At 41.0% G+C, this 20,437-nt stretch overlaps 1 protein-coding gene across 2 annotated transcripts in view; it reads right to left on the reverse strand.

Moving 5' to 3' along the window:
- The window catches only part of TENM4 (teneurin transmembrane protein 4), a 1,707,472-nt gene that overhangs the window by 229,068 nt on the left and 1,457,967 nt on the right, over positions 1 to 20,437 (reverse strand). For both annotated transcript variants that reach the window (XM_069070949.1, XM_069070950.1), the window contains one exon: positions 4,254 to 4,355. In XM_069070949.1, the coding sequence (XP_068927050.1) occupies positions 4,254 to 4,355 (102 nt within the window). The remainder of the gene's footprint in view (positions 1 to 4,253; positions 4,356 to 20,437) is intronic.

A 20,437-nucleotide genomic window follows, 5' to 3' on the forward strand; every position in this document is an offset into this window, starting at 1 on the left:
ATTTTGCTGGATTATTCCTAATAGGGCCAGAGTCCTGATGGATGGTGTTTGCATGGAAGAGTGAAGGAAAGGGAAAGAGGAAGGAGCTGGTAGAGTATGCACTGCTGAAGGCTTAGTGTGATGAAGAAACACTAATAACAATACAAACGTCTTATATTAATATAGTGCTTCCAAGTTTAAGGGGCACTTTCCTCACTGTAACCCTAATAACGCTACAAACGTCTTATATTAATATAGTGCTTCCAAGTTTACGGAGCACTTTCATCACTGTAACCCTAATAACGATACAAACGTCTTATATTAATATAGTGCTTCCAAGTTTACAGAGCATTTTCCTTACTGTAACCCTCAGAAATAAGTAGGGAGAGTCCTGGTCTCCCATTATGACACTACCTCCTTGTGCTGGACTCTGGTCAGGAGACCTGTGTTCACAGGTCTTGCTCACCTTACCAGCTGCAGGCTGTAGGTAAGTCATTTTGGGCTCTCTGCCCTCTCCAAGTGGAGGCAGCTGTGAAGGGGGAATAGTATTGACCTCTTGACAGCCAGGAATCACCTGATAGGCAGGAGTGGTGGAGAGATGCCTGGCACTGGAGTTAAGAGGACCTGAGTTCAACCCCTGCCTCGGACATGAATGATCTGGGTGACAGAAGGTAAGTCACTTTTCTCAGCCTATTTCCTCTTCTGTACAATGGGGAGAAGAACAGTACCTATCTCCCAGGGTTGCTGTAAAGACCAAATGAGATGATGCTTATAAAGCACTTTTCAGCTCTTAAAAGTGCTACACGAATGCTACTGTTGTGATAATTTCCAGCCTCCCATAGGTATAGTGGGAAAATATTGGCCCTGGAGTTCCATTCCACCTTGGATATGTGTAACTTTTGTAAAATCAGAGGCTGGGCTGGATGGGCTCCAACGTCTCTCTCAAGGCCAAATCCAGGAAAGACCAACACACTCAGCCTCAGGCACCCCATCTGTAAAATGGAGTAATAATACCTACAATTCCTTATTTCTGAGGGTTACAGTGAGGAAAGCACTCTACTAATATATAATAGCACTCTACGTCTGTGTCATTATCAGCACACCAAGCCTTCAGCATTGCCCAGCTCCCCCAGTTTCTTCCCCTTTCCCTTCCCTTCACTCTCCCATGCAAACACCATCCATCATTTCCCCTTGTAAGAGGAGCCGTACCCAGCTCAGCTCTTTAGCACATTATCTTCCCATTCCACCTCTTACTCCAAAGGGTTTTGTGATCATCTGGATAGAGGACACTATATAAAAATAAATGATATTGCATTGTGCTCAAAGTGCCCACTATTCTTGCCTTGATACAATAAGGGCATTTTATACAGGACTCTTAACTTTAAGTACATATGGGATGAGACAGTAATTCTTGTCATAAGGAATGACTCTTCTCCACTCCCAACACATCCTTCCTCCCCCCAGAGCCAGCCCTCCCCAACCTTCCTTTTTTAAGCACTCACAGCTGGTAATGACATTGCTTTCCCCAGGCCAGCCTGCCCAGGCATCTCTGAAAGCCTGTTTCAGACCACGGGGGTGTAAGGCACAGGAACAACCAAGAGTCTGAGAGCCAGAAAGGACTGGAGGGCTTACCCTGTCCAAGGCCCCCTGCTTTATAGAAGATGAAATTGAATGCCTAAAAAAGGGAAGCTATCCACTCAACGCCACACAATGAATTAATGGTGGAGACCAGTAGAACTCAGGCTGCCTGACTCCCAAGGCAATGTCCATGCAGCTTCAGCTATTTTGGCTTTCATTTCCCTCTCTATAAAACAAAGGGGGTGTGGCTAGGTGGCCCAGTGGACAGAGCACTGGCCCTGAAGTCAGGAGGACCTGAGTTCAAATGTTGCCTCTGATACTAACTAGCTGTGTGACCCTGAGAAAGTCACTTAACTCCACATGCCTCAGTTTCCCCATCTGTGAAATGAGCTGGAGAAGGAAATCGTGAACCACTCCAGTATCTCTGCCCAGAAAACCCCAAATGGGGTCATGAAGAGTCAGACATGGCTGAAAAAGTAACTGAATAACTTAAGGTTTCCAAAGTCTTTCACAAACATAATCTCATTTTATCCTCACAATTACCCTAGAAAGAAAGAGTTATTATGAATCCCCATATTATTACTATTATCCCCATTTTATAGATAAAGAAACTGAGGAATCCAGTAGTTACTTGTCTTGCCCAGATTCACACAGGTGGTAAGTATCTGAGGCAGGATTTGAACTCAGGTCTTCCTGACCTCTAGTTCAGTACTCTATGTGCTATCTCACTGCCCATGGAAGGGGGAATATTAATGCATAGAAGCCACTGATATGGATGCAGGTCGAGGCAATATGGTGTAGTGAAAGGCTTACTGGCCTTGGAATCAAACTTGCCTTGACCTGAGGGGCTGTGTGACTTTGGACATGTCACCTGACCTTCTTAGCCTCCATTTCCTCCTCATATCTATACCACCTACCTCAGGGGACTGTTGTGAAGAAAGGGATTTTTTTTTTACACTCTGCAAAAATACACCTTATGCATGAGCTGCTATGATCATGTTTTACTGTCTGCAGCATCTTAGAGAACATTCACTTCTGCAAAACATACACATTGGGGACTAGTGGGGCTGGGCAGCAGAGGGGAATATGCAAAAAAAAAAACCCCAAAGCCAACCCAAACAAACCTAAAACAACAACCTTTGTCCCAGCCCCATCTGCCATTTTTTCAATTGAGTGAGCTCAAGTTGTCATATATCCAGTGAATAATGGGGCCTTCTGGCTCTGAAAATAGGGAGCAGAGAGGCCCATGGGCTTTCTCTCTACAAGGACAGAGAATAATCACCTTGAGTTGTTAAGACCACACCAGGAGAGAGGAACTCTTACACTTCCTGACAAAAGCCCATCACTTGGTCAGTACATGGTCAGTACACTGTAGTACTCTGTAGTACTACAGTGCTATTCTGTAGTACAGTACACTGTAGGCCTCTTGTGAGAATAGGGCAGATTTTCAAGGGGTGTCCCTTAGCTCACAGGAAATCCAAGCTTGCTTCATCACCTATTCATGGATGATCCTAAGTCCCGTTGTTTGACCCAAGCAATACATCCCATACAGGTGCTGCTTTGTCCTTTGATGCTGACACTACCCTAAGATTTTCAACAACTCAATCTCTGGGTGGGTCCATCCATCCATGAATTCATCCATCCATCCATCCATGCATCCATCCAACCATCTATCTATCTATCTATCTATCTATCTATCTATCTATCTATCCATCCATCCATCCATCTATCACCTCTATCTATCTCTATAGGCAGCTAGATGGTGTGTGGATAAAGTACCAGGCCTGGAGTCCAGCAGATATGAGTTCAAAGTCAGCCTCAGACATTTATTAGTTGCGTGACTCTGGGAAAGTCACTTAACCTCTATTTGCCCCATTTCCTCATCTGTAAAACAGGGGCACATTGGAGAAGGAAATGTCAAACCACTCTAGTATCTTTGCCAAGAAAAACCCATGGACAAATCCATGGAGTTACAAAGAGTCAACAGAAGAACAACAATAATATATGTGTATTTATATGTGCGTGTATATACATATACATGTGTGTACAAATATATATATATAATAGATACACACATGTGGTTTATGTCTATATGTGTATACATATTCAGTCAGTCATTTACTTATTAATCAGGATCAGCAAAACAATGAGCCCCAAGGACACATTTTATATACTCTGATTTTTCCAATTGGGGGTGGCGGAAAAGAAAATAGATTTTTTGTTAATTGAAAAAAAATTAAAACACTTTAAAGTTTAAAACAGCCCAAAGTGTTGGGATGGAGAATATTAGAGCTGGGAATTCAGAAAAGGAGTTTTAGAATCTTTCACTTTGTAGAAGAAGACACTGAGGGAATGAAGGACTTGGTCCTCCTAGTCTGAAACTCTTTCTCTACCACCAGAAGTGCTGACTAAAGCTGTGGGAAATATAGAGGTTTGGAAAGGCACTGTGATAAGTGTTTTACAAATAGTATCTCATTTGATCCAAATGCAGTAGGCACTTGGGGCCATTTTGAAACAAAACACATAAAACCAATGGATTTCAGTCCCATTGCAGAGTCTCAAAGTGGCATAAGGTCATTTCATCCCCAGATTCACAGTAGTAGGTGGCAACCTCTAGTACCTTTTCCCCCAAAAAAACTAGAGCTGGTCCCTGCTTGGGGGCATATGGAAATAGACAAAACATAGCCAGTCCTTACCTCTGCCACAATCTGGACCCAAGAAACCGAGGAAACAATGGCAGGTCCCAGAAACACAATCTCCATTCCCATAGCAGTTGCTTGGACAATTGTCCACAGATTCTGGAGGAAAGAAAAGGAAAAAGGAATCAGCATAAACAAAATCAGAGGAAAGCTCATATATCAAGTCATAAGATGTTAAAGCTTCCAAAGTAGACCCATAGAGTTCATTCCCTGCATTTTCAAAAGAACTCGAGAGCCCAGAGAGGGAGGGTGGTTTCCTCCAGTTTACATAGAAAGTCTCATCAGAGAATACAAGTCTCTTTGTTCTTCTGGCCCACTGCTTCTGCCGTGGATCAAGCCTTATGATGTTCGGCATACAAGTATTTCTTTTACCAAATCTCCAGATGCTCTCCAAGCCTTGGTAAATTAGTCATCTGACAGATCTAATATTTATTGTTATAACAATTGTTATTATCACTACTATTACTATTACAGGTGTGCCTTGATTGAGGAAATAACTATATTCCTCGAAAAAGGTATATAAATCTATGTTTCTCATCCAGATCTCATTTTAAAAGCACTGGGAATCTTATTAAGGCAAAGAAGGTTTTTTTTTAATAAAGGAAATAATTCTACCATTGATCATTCTGTGCATCAGATTTTCATAAATTGAGTATGTTGTAAATCATATTTAGCTTTTACAGCTGTTTCCTGAATCACAGAATCTTGGAAAGACCTTAAAGGTCATCTAATCTGATCTTCCATCCAATGAAAGAACGCCCTCTCTAGCTTCCATGATAGGGGCTACACAGCCTTTCTTTGGCTATCTCTAGGGGAGATAGGGCATTATGGGTCACTTCTGGTGAGGTATATGGAATGGAAACCTGGCCCTGCTGCTTCTTGTTGGGAAAATATAGAAACATGGTCCCTGTTTATGCAGATTCTTATTTTTATTAGAAGCTTAATGCAGTTATGGCAAAAACGATTCCATTTTAAAGGATGCGAAGTTATTCTGTATAATTTACTCCTATTGGCTATTGGGGGCAGGGTGAGTTTGTACTACCAAGGTTCAAGCTCTCATCACCTCTGACCTGGATGGGTAAAAGAGTTTCCTAATTGGTCTCTCCCTTCCCCAGTCCATCCTTCACATAGCTGTCAAGCTGATATCCTTAAAACACAGGTCTGGCCATGTCATTCTCTTGCTCAAGAAATTCTAGTGATTCCCAATTATCTCTAGGATACAATACAAATTCCTGTTATTACTCAGTTCTTCATCATCTGGCCCCTTCCTACCGTTCCTACTCTTCCAGGCTCATGGTCTATTTCTCTGACTCACACACCCCCTGTTCTAGCCAAACTGGGCTGCTCACTTGTTCCCTATGTCTTTGCATAGATTGTCTGTACCTTGTGACTAGCATACATTCTTTCTTCACTTCCTAGAATCCCTCATTGCCTTCAAGGCTGGAAAATGTGCTTTCTCCAACATGAGGTCTATCCTGATTCCTTGCTAATGTCCTCCCCCACTACCCAACCCCTACAAATCACTTGGAATTTACTTTGCACATATTTGTATTTATGTCTTTGTGTTCATGTTTTTCCCCAATTAAAATTTGAGTGGGATAGAGACTATTTTGCATATCTATTCTATTTCTAGAACTTGCACAGTGCCTAGCCAACACACAACTTTTTAAATGAACCAATGCGGAGTTTAGGATGATTTCAAGTCTAAGACTCGATTCTGCCATGCTGTCCCTCCTGTCAAGCAGAACTCAGAAGTGTCCTGAATATTTTGCAGTAGATTAATAAATGTTGGGTGAATGAATGAATAAATAAAAAAATTAGTTTCATCTTTTAGGAGCCCATTTGACAGTGATTTAAAACGAATCAGATCTCAGTGGAGAGAGGATTCCATCTTGGGCAGGGAGTGGTGGACAGAGGGGTTGAAATGGATGACTTGTGGGGTCGCTTTCATTATAGGAGAAGCTGAAATTCTAACTCTTTACTCATCCTAAACAACAGGACACCCTCAGTGATGCCTGAGGTCACATTAAAACACTGCCTGTTTCCAACTTGTTTTCTGTTCTTCAAACTGCAGCTGCTTTAAGAGAAAGAGCACTTCTAGATCTGTTCTGATAGGAATTAAAATTTCAGATCTTTATGAATAATTGATTCTCTTAATTGGGAACATGGTTGTAATCTAGTGCATGTGCTAAGGGAACTGGTAGACTTGGGGGACTGACTTTGATTTTGGTTTCTCTTCTGAAATGGGAATAGGAAGAGGGAGAAAAATCCCTTTGCAGAATTTTTTTCTTTCATAAAATTTTTAATGTCACTTGACTGGCTTCTTTAGCTCCTAGATGGAATGTGTGGCAGCAGTATGGAGTATGGATTAAGATTCTGCTCGAAACAAGAAAGACTGTATGCAAGGGAACTCAAACTCAGAGGTGTGAAAAGAAAGGGCTATTAGGTTAAAAAAAAAGTAACATCCAGAGTAGAAGGGATTTTAGATGAAAAAGAAAAAAAGGAGAACATCCAGAAGACAAAATGTTAGCGCTTAAAATGTCTTAGAATACAGAATTTTAGAAGGAATGAAACAGAATTTCAGTGCTAAAAAGGTTTTACCTCACACCAAACATTACGGCAAGGGTGGCAAAGGAAGAAATTGGTCACTGGGGAAGGGGTTGTGAGAAAACAGGCAGGCTTAAGGAGCTGTGGGGTGTTCTGGACCTTCCGAGACATGATTTGGAATTAAACCAGAATAATCACTACACTTTCTATATCCTTTGACCTAATGATACCACTTTCAGGCTTGTTATACCCCAAGGGAGCCAAAGACAGAGGGAATGGTTCAGTAGATACAAAAATATTTATAGCAGTCCTTTATATGATAGCAAAAGACTGGAAAGAAGGAGAGTATCCATTAATTGGGGGATCAAGGGACAAACTGTGGTGTGTGACTGTACTGGAATACTATTGTATCACAAGGAATGAGCAACGTGGAGCATTCAGAGAAATTGGGGAAGGCCTGCATGAACTAGGACAGAGAGAAGTAAGTGGGATGTACGTGGTGAACACAATAATACAAAGGACAATAACAGAAAAAGATTTTGGTGGTGGTTGTTGTTGAGTCACTCCGGTCATATCTGACTCTCTGTGACCCCATTTGGGGTTTTCTTGGCAAAGGTACTGGAGCAGTTTGCCATGTCCTTCCTCATCTATAGATGAGGAAACTGAGGCAAACAGGGTTAAGTGACTTGCCCAGGGTGACACAAGTAGTTAGTGTCAGAGGCCAGATCTGAACTCAGGTCCTTCTGACTCCAGGGTAGATGCTTTTATCTATTGTTGACACCATGACCAATTACAAGCTTTAATAGTCTGACTGTGAAACCTGGTTCCTGCTCCTGGGTAGGCAAGAGACTGAGTGTATGAGTGGAATGGGAACTGGAAGAATGAGAACAACATGTGGATGTGTTTTGCTTAAGCAGCAGAGATGAAGGATTCTATTGGGGGTATGAGTGAATTGGGAATCACAGGGAAGTGACAGCTATGCAAAAAAAACCCAAACCTAATGGCATTTAAAAATGATACTGCAAAAGAAAGGGTCTTAGAATACAGAAGGTCTGAACACAGAACATTACCATGCTTTTTTTTCCCTCACAGCTCCTCCAACATAGCATGGAAGGTGTTGGAACCTCAGAAGGTAAAATGTTTAAAGCCTGAATGAATCTAGGAGCAGCTCGGTGGTGTAATGAATAGCATCCTGGGCCTAGAGTCTGGAACACTTGAGTTCAAATCTAGTCTCAGACATTTACTAGCTGTGTGACTCTGGGGAAGCTGACTAACCAGTTTGCCTCAGTTTCCTCATCTGTAAAATGGGAATAATAATAGCATCTACCTTCCAATTGTTGTGAAAATCAAATGAGGTAATAGTGTAAAGTATTTAGTACAGTTCCTGGAACATAGTAAGTGCTACACAAAGTTTAGCTATTATTATTACTACTACTACTACTACCACCACAGAAGGCAGACTAGTTGAATATAGAGTTTATGGGGAGGCAGTATGGTGTAACAAAAAACAAACTGGGAGTTGAGAGGCCTGGGTTCTTGATCTTTTCCTTCTACTAATGTGGACAGGTCTACTAATTTAGGAATATAAATGACTTCCTTTCTCTGGGCCTTGGCTTCCTCATCTGTAAAATTAAGCTAAACGAGATGACTTCTGAGATTCCTTTCAGCTCCATCACTGTAGGACTCTAGATCCCTGTAAATAGAAGAGACCTTAGAATATAAATGATTAGATCTGGAATGGGCTTAGAGATCATCTCGTCAAACCCCCTTATATGAATAGTTGACAGAACAGAGGCCCAAAGAGTTCTAGCACTTCTCCAAGGCTGCAATGCTGGTAAATGCCTGAGGCAGGATTTGAATTCAGGTCTTGCTGATTCTAAGTACAGCACTCTATTCACTAGGTATTGGAACTCATCTATGATCATCTATTTCTCATAAAGAAAGGCTGTTCCTCATACCCACTAAATGTCTATCCTGCCCATGCTCTATGTGTTCATTCTCAATAAACACAGGCACAGCGATATCTCTAGTTATCGGAAGAACTCAGCTCTTCCAATGAATTCTCTTTATCCAGGCTAGTTTTACCCCTTCACAACTAGCCTAACATTAGACCATCAGAATCAACAAATCTTCAAGTTAGAAAAGAGCTCAGGTGTCCTCTAGCCCACTTCATAAGCTAAAGAAATCCCATCTCCAGCATTCTAAGGAGTGGTCATTCAGATCATGTTTGGACATCCTAGGGAGGTCAGAGCCCTGGGGTTCCCCTTTTAGATCTGCCACTGAATATGTGTGTGACCATGGGCCAGGCCCTTCAGCTCTCTAAGCTTCAATTTCTTCTTTAAAATATAGTAATATGATAAATAAAAATAAGATACAAATTTTAAAATAAGGGTGGTAGACTAGACTACCTTTGAGGTTCCTTTTATCACTAAACAGATGATCCTGTGATCCCTTTTGTGGAAATAAGCCTTTATGACAGGGAAACTTGGTAGTATGTTGGGTAATTTATCTTCTCTCTCATGTTTATTTTGGGGGAATACTGTACTGGTCTGAATATATACCAGTCCAAAATATAGTCCATTCCCTAATTAAAATGAAATCACTTTGAAGGAAAAAAAAAAGAATATATGTGGCATATATTAGGTAGAATGATGGATAGAGTGTTGGGCCTGGAGTTAGGAAGACCTGAGCTCAAATCAAACCTCAGATACTTACTAACTGTGTGACCCTGGGCAAGTCACTGAACTAGAAGTAAGGAGACCTGGGTTCTATTACATGTTCCGCCAGTACAGAGAGAAAAGACTGCCAATCACTTTCCTTCAAAAGATCTTTTTTGTTCTCTCCACTATCTGCCTCAAGTTTTCTCAACTGAAAAATGGGGGGTGATAATAATAGCATTTATCTCACAAGATTCAAATGAGATAAAGCTCTTAACCTGATGCTGACTCACAATAGGTGCTTAAGAAATGTTGATTCCATCCCCCCCACAAAGACACATTCAAAAACAAAGCACACACAGTAACAAAAAATACACAAAGCATTAAGTGTGAAAGTTCTTTCTATTCAAACAGAGATCTGATTCATATTTTATCATCTCTGTTCTCTGAGTGTTTAGAACTTTCAAAGGTATTTACTACTTTCCAATCTTTCCAAAAGAAGTAATCGTTACGACCACCCACTGATCAGGGGGAGCTTACATGCTACACTCAGGGGTCTTATCCAAGTGAGATTTTGAAAGAAAAAGAGTACCACAGTTGGACAAATATAATATTTCCTCCACCCTGCCTTACAGGGATGAATTAAGTATTTCCTGTTTGGGTTTGATTCCCACACAAAGAGAAGGCTGCCCATCTGAAAACTCCTCTGTGTTCTCAAAGCACCAGGGATGGGCACTGAATGATTTGGGTCCCACTTTGGTTGTGGCTGGTGTACTGTGGGAACACGGATATTGTATTTCTTTCTTGAGGAATTCCCTAACATCTATAGAACCCAGAATATTAGAGCAGAAAAGGATTCTAGAACACAGAAATAGCAAATATGGAATCAGAGTTTCAGATCCAGAAAAGGATCTCAGATCACAAAACACAGAATTCTAGAACTCAGGACACGGAACATTAATGTGGAAAAGGACTTTAAAACCTAGAATATTAGGAGCTGGGATATAGAGTGATGGAATAAAAAGGGATGTTGAAATGTTTAATGTTGATGCTGGAAGTCATCTGGTCTAACTTCCTCATTTTATAGCGGAGAGAACAAATAACCTCTCCTGAAGGAGAGTGACTGGCAATCTCTTTTATCTCTAGCAGCATAACGTGTAACAGAGCTCAGATTTCCTGACTTCTTGTTCAGTGATTTTTCCATAACAGTTTCCTATCTCACATATGGGAGATCCACATCTTTTGTTTCCTAAAAACAAGGCAAAAAACACTCCATTCCACTTAACCCCAATATATCTAACAGGTAAGAATATGCCTTTGACTTTGTGTGTACTAGTCAGGGAGTATCAAAATTTTGGGGAGGATGGGGATGGAGATAATTTGTAGGAATTTTTCTTATCACAATATCTTATAAATACCCCTTTTATAAAAGTTAAATAAATATGATGTTGGCTTAATTCCTATCAACTGATACGATAGTCCCAGATCAGTGGGGGGCTCATGAGCTATGACATCAGTAAGCATCTCCAACCTCTCAGGGCTCTAGGATATACCTGAGGGGACCTAGTAGGCTTGATCTGGGCACCTAACCTAACAGTATAGGAGTTTAGATAGCATATCCAGATTATGTACAATCTAAATAAATAAGAAGAAGATATAACTCAACCTAATGAAACGAAATGAATAAAGGTGGTTAGCTGCTGCACATATTCTACAAGAAGAGTTCTGAAACCCCCCCATGGAAAAGAACAAGATAAACAGATAGCTTTCTTAATGTACTGAAGAGAAGAAGGTGCTTGGTGAAATCTTCTTTCCAGGGAGAGCCACTGTCAAAACAAATTAAACCTGTGATCTCCCAGACACAGGAACATGAGCAGGGCCAGGTCAACATCTGAAAGAAGTTTTCTCCCTCTGCACTACAGATTGGCATTGGGTCAGTGCCAGAGAAACACTCCTGCTGCTTCGAAGCACGGATCATCTGCTCCCCCACCCCTATTCTGGAGTACCTGACTTTTCCTTCTCAATGGATGGGTTCAAAAGTTTCTGGTTTGAAATATTCTAGGTCAACCACACTACTAAAATGTGACAAGCGGGTGATAACAAAGCCAACCTTTTATTTTATGTTTTTGTCTCACTTTCTATCTATTATCTCAATTGATTCACATTCCGTGACTTGGGCTTCGTGGGTATTATTGTTCCCATTTTACAGATAAGGAAAGAGACTCAGATGAATTGAATGACTCGTCCGAGCTTACACAGCTAATAAATGGCAGAGCCAAAAATTCAAACTCAGTTCTGACTCCAAATACAGTGTTTTCAATCCCACAACACCGTCTCTTCCTGGAGACTCAATTTCTACCATTACTGAAAAATCTGCCATCTGTTTTCAATCAAATACCAAAATCTAACAACCTAAAACTGGCCTAAAGGCCAAAGAGTTACATTCTTCCCCTGTTCATATTAAGTCTTTGTTCTTCTCTAATAGTTTCCTCTGTACTGTTTTTGTTCTTTTAAAATTAAAATCCAACAAATATTTGAGCTCCTATTATGCACGAGGTAGTCACATGTTCAGGACACTTTTAAAATTCTTACATTTTATTTATTGGGGCAGGTAGGTAAGCACAATGATTAGAACTCTGGGCCTGGAAGGGGGGGGATGTTTCAAGAAGTGAGGAGAGGGCATTCTAGTGTGATCAGTGGCACAATAAAAGGAAAGAGGGTGCCACCTTCCATAAATGGGAGCTAATATTAATAATCAGAACTCATATTTATAAAGCCATTTAAGGCTTATCCTGACTTTTTAATTAATGAATAAGAAAGCTCCAGCATGGGGACTCTATCCAGATCTCTCTTGACTTTATACACAGTGTCCCACTACACCACAAGAGCCCTCAATCACATCTTATCTTCTTGACTTAAACTTTTTTAGGGGAAAGGGTATTTGTATGGTTTGCTCCAACTTTCTTTTTCCTCCCATGTTCTCAGATAACTGGGATAAAAATAATCGTGCTATCATCTATCTGCCTTATGGAAACTGGGGACCATGCCATGGAAGGAATACTTAAGTTAGAGAATGAAAGCCCCAATCACTGTCTTCAAGTTTCTGAAGGGCTATGTTCTCCCTGTCCCCAGAGGACAGAACTGGAAATGATACTTAAAGTAGCAGAGGAATGGTGTTTCCTCAATGTTACTCCTTAAAAATTACTTAAAGCTGTCCAAAAGTGGCACTGGGCTGCCTGGGGAGGCAGTAGGGGAGGTCTCAATGTCTCTCTTCAGAGTCTGGAAGACCACTTCTTGGGAATGTTTCCCCGAGGAGATGCCTCATCAGAAACATCTTGGATCGGGGGCTTCTGAGGTCTCTTCCACCTTCAAGATTGGGATGCCGGCAGTCAAGGCAGCAGATTTGACAAAGGATAAATGAATCGATATGAGAACATGAGTTTCTGCCTTCTGCTCCTAACTTCCAAAACTAACCTTTTCTTTCCTTAGCACCTATGGTAACTAGGGATAACAATGTGAGTGGGCACCCACTGTTAACTGTGGTTCTGCCGTCTCCTGGAGGGCAATGCCCGAACACAAATGACATGGATTCTCATGAGCACTTGAGACAATGGTGGATGTGAGTCACACAGTGATAACTGTGATGGTAGATTACAAGTGTTCTTGCTTTGGGGGCACCATTGGTTTCTGTAACTGTGGAAAGAGTTTGCCTTCTCTTATCCCACCTGCTACTACTAACCACCTGGTTCTAACATTACCATCTTCTTCCATCAAAGCATCTGGCAAGGATCAACCTTATCTTTGGCAGACTCAATGACATGGCCAATAAATTACATTGTGTATGTAAAAAGCTCTAAGTCTCTGCTTAGAGCTCAGAGTTTCTGGGTTTTTTTAAAGACTTTGTTAAATATTGGCATAAACGATAAGGTTTATTATTAAACCTTAAAGGTCTCTTTTAAAACTATAAAGTGTCTCTATTGAGAAACTACGAGGTTGCAGAGATCAGCTCATGCTTTAGGTTCAAGTCAGTCTACCACTTATCTGTGTGACTGCCAGCAAGTCATATCCCTTCTTGGCCTCTCAATTTCCTCATTCTATAAAAGGAGAGAGTTTGATGAGACGGTTTTTAAAGTCCTTTCCTGTTCTGACGTTTTATGTACTTAAGTTTCTAGCACTAAGTTCACATTTCTTCCAGACCTACTTTAATACCTAACACTTTATATTTTAACACTTACTACTTTAATAATGAATGGATCCATGACCTCAGACATGTAGATGTTTCTACCCCAGGCTCATATAATTAACAACGGTTATGATGATAATAATAACAACTAGCATTTATGTAGAGCTTCAAGGTTCGCAAAGTCCTTTATAAATATTATTTCATTTGACCCTTAACCCAGGGAAGTAGGTATTATTATTATCCCCATTTTACACAGGAAGAAAGTGAAGGTGAGGTTACATGACTTGCCCAGGGTCACAGAGCGTATAATAGTCGGAAGCTGGATTTGCATAGGGCAGCAAAGTGGCACAGTGGATTGAATATTGGGACAGGAGTCAGGAAGACCTGAGTTCAAATGTGACCTCAGACACTTATAAGCTGTGTCACCCTGGACAAATCACTTCACCCTGTTTGTCTATGAAAATGAGCTGGAGAAAGAATTGGCAAGTCCCTCCAGTATCTTTGCCAAGAAAACTACAAATGGAGTCAGGAAGTGTTGGACACAACTGAGAACCACTCAGCAACAGCAACAACAACAAAGACAGCACTTTAAGGTTTGCAAAGCCTTTGCATACTTTATCCCACTTGATTCTTCTAACAACCCGAGGTAGGTGCTATTACTTTTCTGATTTTACAGATGAGGAAACTGAGGCAGATGATGGTTAAACACCTTTGTTCAAATCCTCAGACACTTTTTTGTTGTTCGGTGATTTTTCAGTTGTGTTTGACTCTTCATGATCCCATCTGGAGTGTTTAATTAATTAATTAATTAATTTGTTAATGTCTTTGTTCAACTGACAGAAAGGATCTTTGAATATAGGATATCAGAACTGGAGGTCTAATTTAACTTCATCTTTTCACAGGTGAAGAGACCAAGGCCCACAGAGGGTACATGGTCACTCAAGTGAGTAGCGGAGATGGGCCCAGAATCCAGCTCCACCCATGAGTCTTCTGACTCCATCATGGACTTCTCTAGAAAATGAAGATAACAATTCTTTAATAAATCAGTTTTGTGAAAACTCAACTCTGTTCTGGTTGGAGAGTTACACCCAATGAGCCTCGTTTTGTAGATGCTGATTCTGTAATGATACATAGACAAGGTATGGACTGAAGAGTGCTCCTCAGAGGCCAGAAAGCTGCTAATTTTTACTTCTCCATTTTTGAGCCCTATCAACATACTGAGGGTTGCACAAACCATCTGGGAAGACAAGATTCAGTCCCTGCCTTCATTAAAAAAGTGGATTATTTTTTTGTTTCCTTGGTTTTTGCCAGAAGAGGAATAGAATAAATATAAAGGGGTTTAGATACTTCCAGGCTGACCTCTTTCCTACCTACTATATCCTAGCAGAGGTCTTACAAGAAAACACTCACACTTTCTCTAAGAAGCCTTTCCCATACCACCTTCACCCTCTATCACCTTTGAAATAACTTTGCCTCAAGGCTGACTATATTTTGTTTCTCTCTAATACACTTTTCATATATTACTACATATTATATTTGTCTGTCTGCACCAAAAGCTTTGGTGCAAATCTGAATAAAAATAATTAACTATTTACTTAACTCAACTATTCTTCTATCAGCCACCATCCAGCCATACTAGTCAATAAGTTCCACGTATGAAGAATTTTATCTTTTCTAAGCATGTCTCCCCACATTTCACTTTGGGCTTTATATTTCTAATGTCCAACATAGCACCCTGTGCAACTAGGTAGTACTTAATACAAGTTTGGTGAATAAATGAATGAATTCAGGAATCAGTATCTCCACTGTACAGATGAAGAAACGGAGAGAGGTATAGTTACTTGCCCTGGGTAGTACAGGAAACAAGTATCAGAGCTGGGATTCAACACTTGTGACCACACTCCAAATCCTCAGTCTTGTCTGTCACATGCAATATTACAATGCTGCCCCCTCCCTAAAGGCTCCCAAGAGCATGTTATCGTTACCTCCCCTAATGAGATTTTGTAGTGCAAACATGCCTTGGCAAGAGCTGTCACTGTGACCCCCCGAGGAATTATGTATGTGAATCACATTTATACAGATATAACCAGATAAAATGTATTAGTGAGCCAGACAAATTGCCAGACTCTTGTGGATTTTCCTTTCCAGTAATTATACTGGACACTGGTTCCCCAGCACAGAACCTTTAGTGGAATCTTTTCCTTATTTATCTACTAGGTTACATTGAACTTAATAACATGGGTCTATATCTTTGGGCCATGGGCCAAGGTAGTTGTCTACACGGCACCGATCCTGTTAGAGGCTATGGTAATGTAATTATAGGTTCAAGTTAAATATTTCATAGCCAGCTATCATCACTAAGAATGATCACTCCTGAGACATCTCTGAGCAAACTGTCTAAGGACAAAGAAAGAGGTGGTTAGCTAGCTAGCAGGCGGTTGGGGAGTGGTTGCTCCATGTACAGTTCATAAGCACCAGTGTTAGTTTTCTTAGGTTGTCAAATGTTTTGGTCACCTCCCATACCCAAGAGGCCTATAAAACATTCAGTTGGATACCCTGTCACCAGTCTGGGTTGAGTCTGGACTGTCAGGGTTGAGTATCAGGGGCTAATCCATAAGCCAAGATATAACTTTCCGAGTCAGATCTGGAAGGAATCTTAAAGGTCATTATAGAAGAGGAAACTGAGGCCCAAAGAGAATAATAACCCCCAAATAATAATAATGATGATGATGATGATAATTGTTTTGAGGTTTGTAAAATACCATATGCATGTCATTTCATTTGATCTTCATAACAATCTGAGGAGATGGACATTATTAGTGTTATCCCCTTTTGCAAATGAGGAAACTGAGTCACAGAGGGGTTAAGTGACTTGCAGATAATTACATAGCCAGAAAGTAACCAAGACTCATCTTCTTGAGTTAAAATCTGGTCTCAGACATTGACTAGCTGTATGACTCTGGGTAAGTCACTTAACCCTGTTTGCCTCAGTTTCCTCATCTGTAAAATAAGCTGGAGAAGGAAATGGCAAATCACTCCAGTGTCTTTGCCAAGAAAACCCTAAATGGAGTCATGAAGAATTGGACATGACTGGAAAACAACTGAACAACAAAAAAGTGTCTAAGAAAGGATTTGAACAAAGGTCTTGTTGACTCCAAGTCAAGCACTCTACCCATAGCATTACCTAGCAGCCTCTAGAGAAACCCAAGGTAACCCAGCTGGTAGGTAGGGACCTGGCAGAAACCTGGATAAAAACTCAGGTTTGTTTGGTCTTTTAAATTTCACGTTCATTGCTCTTCTCACACTGCCTGAAGGACTTAGAAAGAGAGGTGACCAAGTGTGACTGTCACCTGGATGACTGGTATCGGTAAACAACGATGATACAGTGTTGGAGTTATATGGGACCTCAGTCCAACCTGTGCTGAAATGAACTACATTACTTGGGGCAAGTCATTTAAACTCAGTTCTCTTGTCTGCAAAATGAAGATAATAATGCTTTCCTTGCACATACATGAAGCTTAATAATGTTTACTGAATTGAATCATCAACTGCCTTGGGTCGTTATAAGGATTACATGTAGGCAAAATGTGGTTTGCAAACATAAAGCTGCAACAACATGAGTCAATATTAACAGTTCTGGAAAATCACCCCTTTGTCTGCCAAGGAAAATACAGCTCCTCAGTGACCCACCAGTGTGGTGGATGCCTTCCTGGGCTTGAATCCCGGCTGTGTTGTTTACCAGGAGCAAGGCTGTAGACAAGGGAATCTCTCTGGCCTTCAATTTCTTCTGTAAAATGGGAATAATAATACTTCTCTATAAGCTGCCATGAGGATGGAATAAGGTGGTGAATGTATGATGCTCTGGTAAACCTTAAAGCCCTATGCAGATGTAAGGTGATGATATTACCTCTTGTCTCCCTCTGGAAAGATGTGAAAGGCTCATTAACTACTAAATGCTAATCCTAGGGAGATTTCTTCCCATCCTTGCTCTTCACTATTTACATCCCTATTACATAAGGCTTATGTCATTCTAGTCCAAGACTTTCACACCCAGCAGCTGGACATGAGCATGTCTTGACAGTATCAAGGAAACTCAGGCTTTTGTGGCTGTTTTTTCCCCTCTGAGGACCCTCTCATAGATCCCATTAATGTAAGGTGGGTGTCCTTGTTGCTAGGGTTCCTGGATGACTCACTGGGTTCTGAATCTTTAGAAGGCATCATGTATGTATATATGTATGTATGTATGTATGTATGTATGTATCTATCTATCTATCTATCTATCTATCTATCTATCTATCTATGTGTGGGTATACAAGATTAATTCATGATCACTGAGTGAGCCCCTTTTCTTCCCAGGCTTCTGGGAACAATGGAAAAAGAAAAGTAAATGGAGATAGGCAACCAGGCTAGAGAATGGTAAGAACTTTTTTTACCCATCAAAGAGAAGGGCTATCATCACACTGTCTCTCCTGTCCCTTTCCCCCATTGTTTCTCTCCTTTACTTGCTACCGTGTTTCCCCGATAATAAGACCTATCCCGAAAATAAGCCCTCCCCTTACTGTGTAAGATTCCTCTAAAATAAGCCCTCCCCCGAAAATAAGCCCTATTGAGATTGCTACTGTAGTGAAGGTGATCCCCTGCGCTACACGCTACATTATGGTACCCTCTGTATGCACCATCCCCCCCCACCCCGGGGGAAACGCACACCACGCTCCGAGCTGCATCCAATCAGAGCTGCAGCAGTGAGCGCATCATCCTGTTCTTCCCCAGTGATTTGCTTATTGAATAAAGGTACGTTTTTTTGTTCACATTTACCTGTTTATTAAAATTGCTGTCAATGTTCATTAAAATAAGCCCTCCCCTGAAAATAAGCCCTCTGGTGTTTTTCTGTCCAAAAAAAATAATAAGACAGTGTCTTATTATCAGGGAAACACGGTAGTGCTAAGGCAAAGAACCACAATGGGACTCTCTGAAAGGCAGGTATAACTTCATAGTACAAGAGAATCATGGGTTTAGAGCTTAAAGAGATCCCTAAATCATCTAATGCAATTTTGTTGGTTTACAGATGAGGAAACTGAGACCCTAAGAGGCCAAGTGACTCATCTAAGAGAAACAGGCTGTAAGTGGTAGAACTGGGATTTGAACGCAAGTCCTTGGAATCACAATGTTTAGCATTCTTTTTTTTTGTTTTTTGGAGCTGGGAAGGTAGGGCAATTGGGGTTAAGTAACTTGCCCAAGGTCACACGGCTAGTAAGTATTAAGTGTCTGAGGCCAGATTTGAAATCAGGTCCTCCTGACTCCAGGGTCGGTGCTCTATTCACTGTGCCACAAAGCCTCTCCTAAAGTCTAGCACTCTTAAACCTGGAAGAGACCTTAGAACACAGAACAGTTATAGCTGGAAGGGGGAGGGGGACTTAGAATGTAACATGTCAGGGCTAGAAAGGTTCTGATAACACAGAATATTAGAATAAAGAACATTAGAGCTGGGAGAAATCTTCCAGACTGCATGAGCTATAAAACAAAGATACAGATATAAATGTCTCGCTCTCTCTCTATATATATACACATGTGTATATATGTATATATACATATACGTATAAATAATGTGTGTGTATGTGTGTACACACACTAAGGGCATTTCCATACTGATAGCAGATCACTGGTGAAGTAATGGTTAAGTCTGGGTGATTTAGGTAGCCAGGGTTAGGAAGAAAAGGTGAAATTTCAATTGGATCTTTCTACTGGCTATTTGCAGTGCTCATTTTAAAATATTGTTGTAGCGTAGGTTGAAAGGTACCTAAAACGATGTCTAGGGATGGTCTCTGGATTTCAATTCTCTGCCTCATCCTTATCTCCCATTACAATGGATACTCAAGACTTGGACACAATTACCCATCTTGACAGGGTAAAATGAAAGCTTACTTAGGATCCCCAACACATGATCATTGGTTATATAATTTATCCCTGGTTCGGTAAAAAGGGTACTGATGTTGAAGAGGCCTGAGGAAAAAGTATAATTATCACGATAATTGCTAGATAGAATCCCTGTTTCTGCCACCTGGCCTTCTCCATCTCTTCTCCCTTGACACAAGTGATCTGCCCTCTTCGGAATTCCTGGTTTGCAGAGTTAGAAGGGGCTTCCAAATGAGCTCATCCTTGTAAACTCATGTTACAGATCAGGATGCTGAGTTTCTAGGGAGGTGCAACAAAGGCAGTGAGAGACAGAATTCAGGACTTTGGACTACCTGTCCATGTACCATGACGTTTTCTCTTCCATGCTGCTATTCAGTTGTTTCAATCGTGTTCAACTCTTTGTGACCCCATCTGAGGTTTTCTTGGCAAAGATACTGGAGCGGTTTGCCATTTCCCTCTTCAGCTCCTTTTACAGATGAGGAAACTGAGGCAGACAGGTGAATTGACCTTCCCAGGGACACACAGCTAGTACGTGTCTGAGGCAGGATTTGAACCCAGGAAAATAAATCTTCCTGACTTCAGGCCACAAATAGACTACAAACACAGGAAAATGTTAGCTCCCTCTCTTACAGGAGCCTCGAATCCCACTGTCAACTGGTGAGAAACAAAGAACCATCAAGGTCTTTGGAGCTAGAAGGGACCTTAGATCTTCTGCTCCAACTCTCTCGTTTTACAGATAAGGAAACTAAGGCTTGCCTTATGTGTTAAGTGGCTTGCCTAAGTTTCAGTGTCAAAGAGTAGAGTCAAAGGTTGAATGGTGACTATAAACTCAATTCAGTGCCCTTTCTTGGAAATTCTTTCCTCCTCCCACAAAGCTTGGA

Source organism: Petaurus breviceps, unplaced genomic scaffold (assembly GCF_028583685.1).
Source record: "Petaurus breviceps papuanus isolate PSGF00001 unplaced genomic scaffold, PetGlider_PUasm1.0 90823, whole genome shotgun sequence".
NCBI lineage: Eukaryota > Metazoa > Chordata > Mammalia > Diprotodontia > Petauridae > Petaurus > Petaurus breviceps.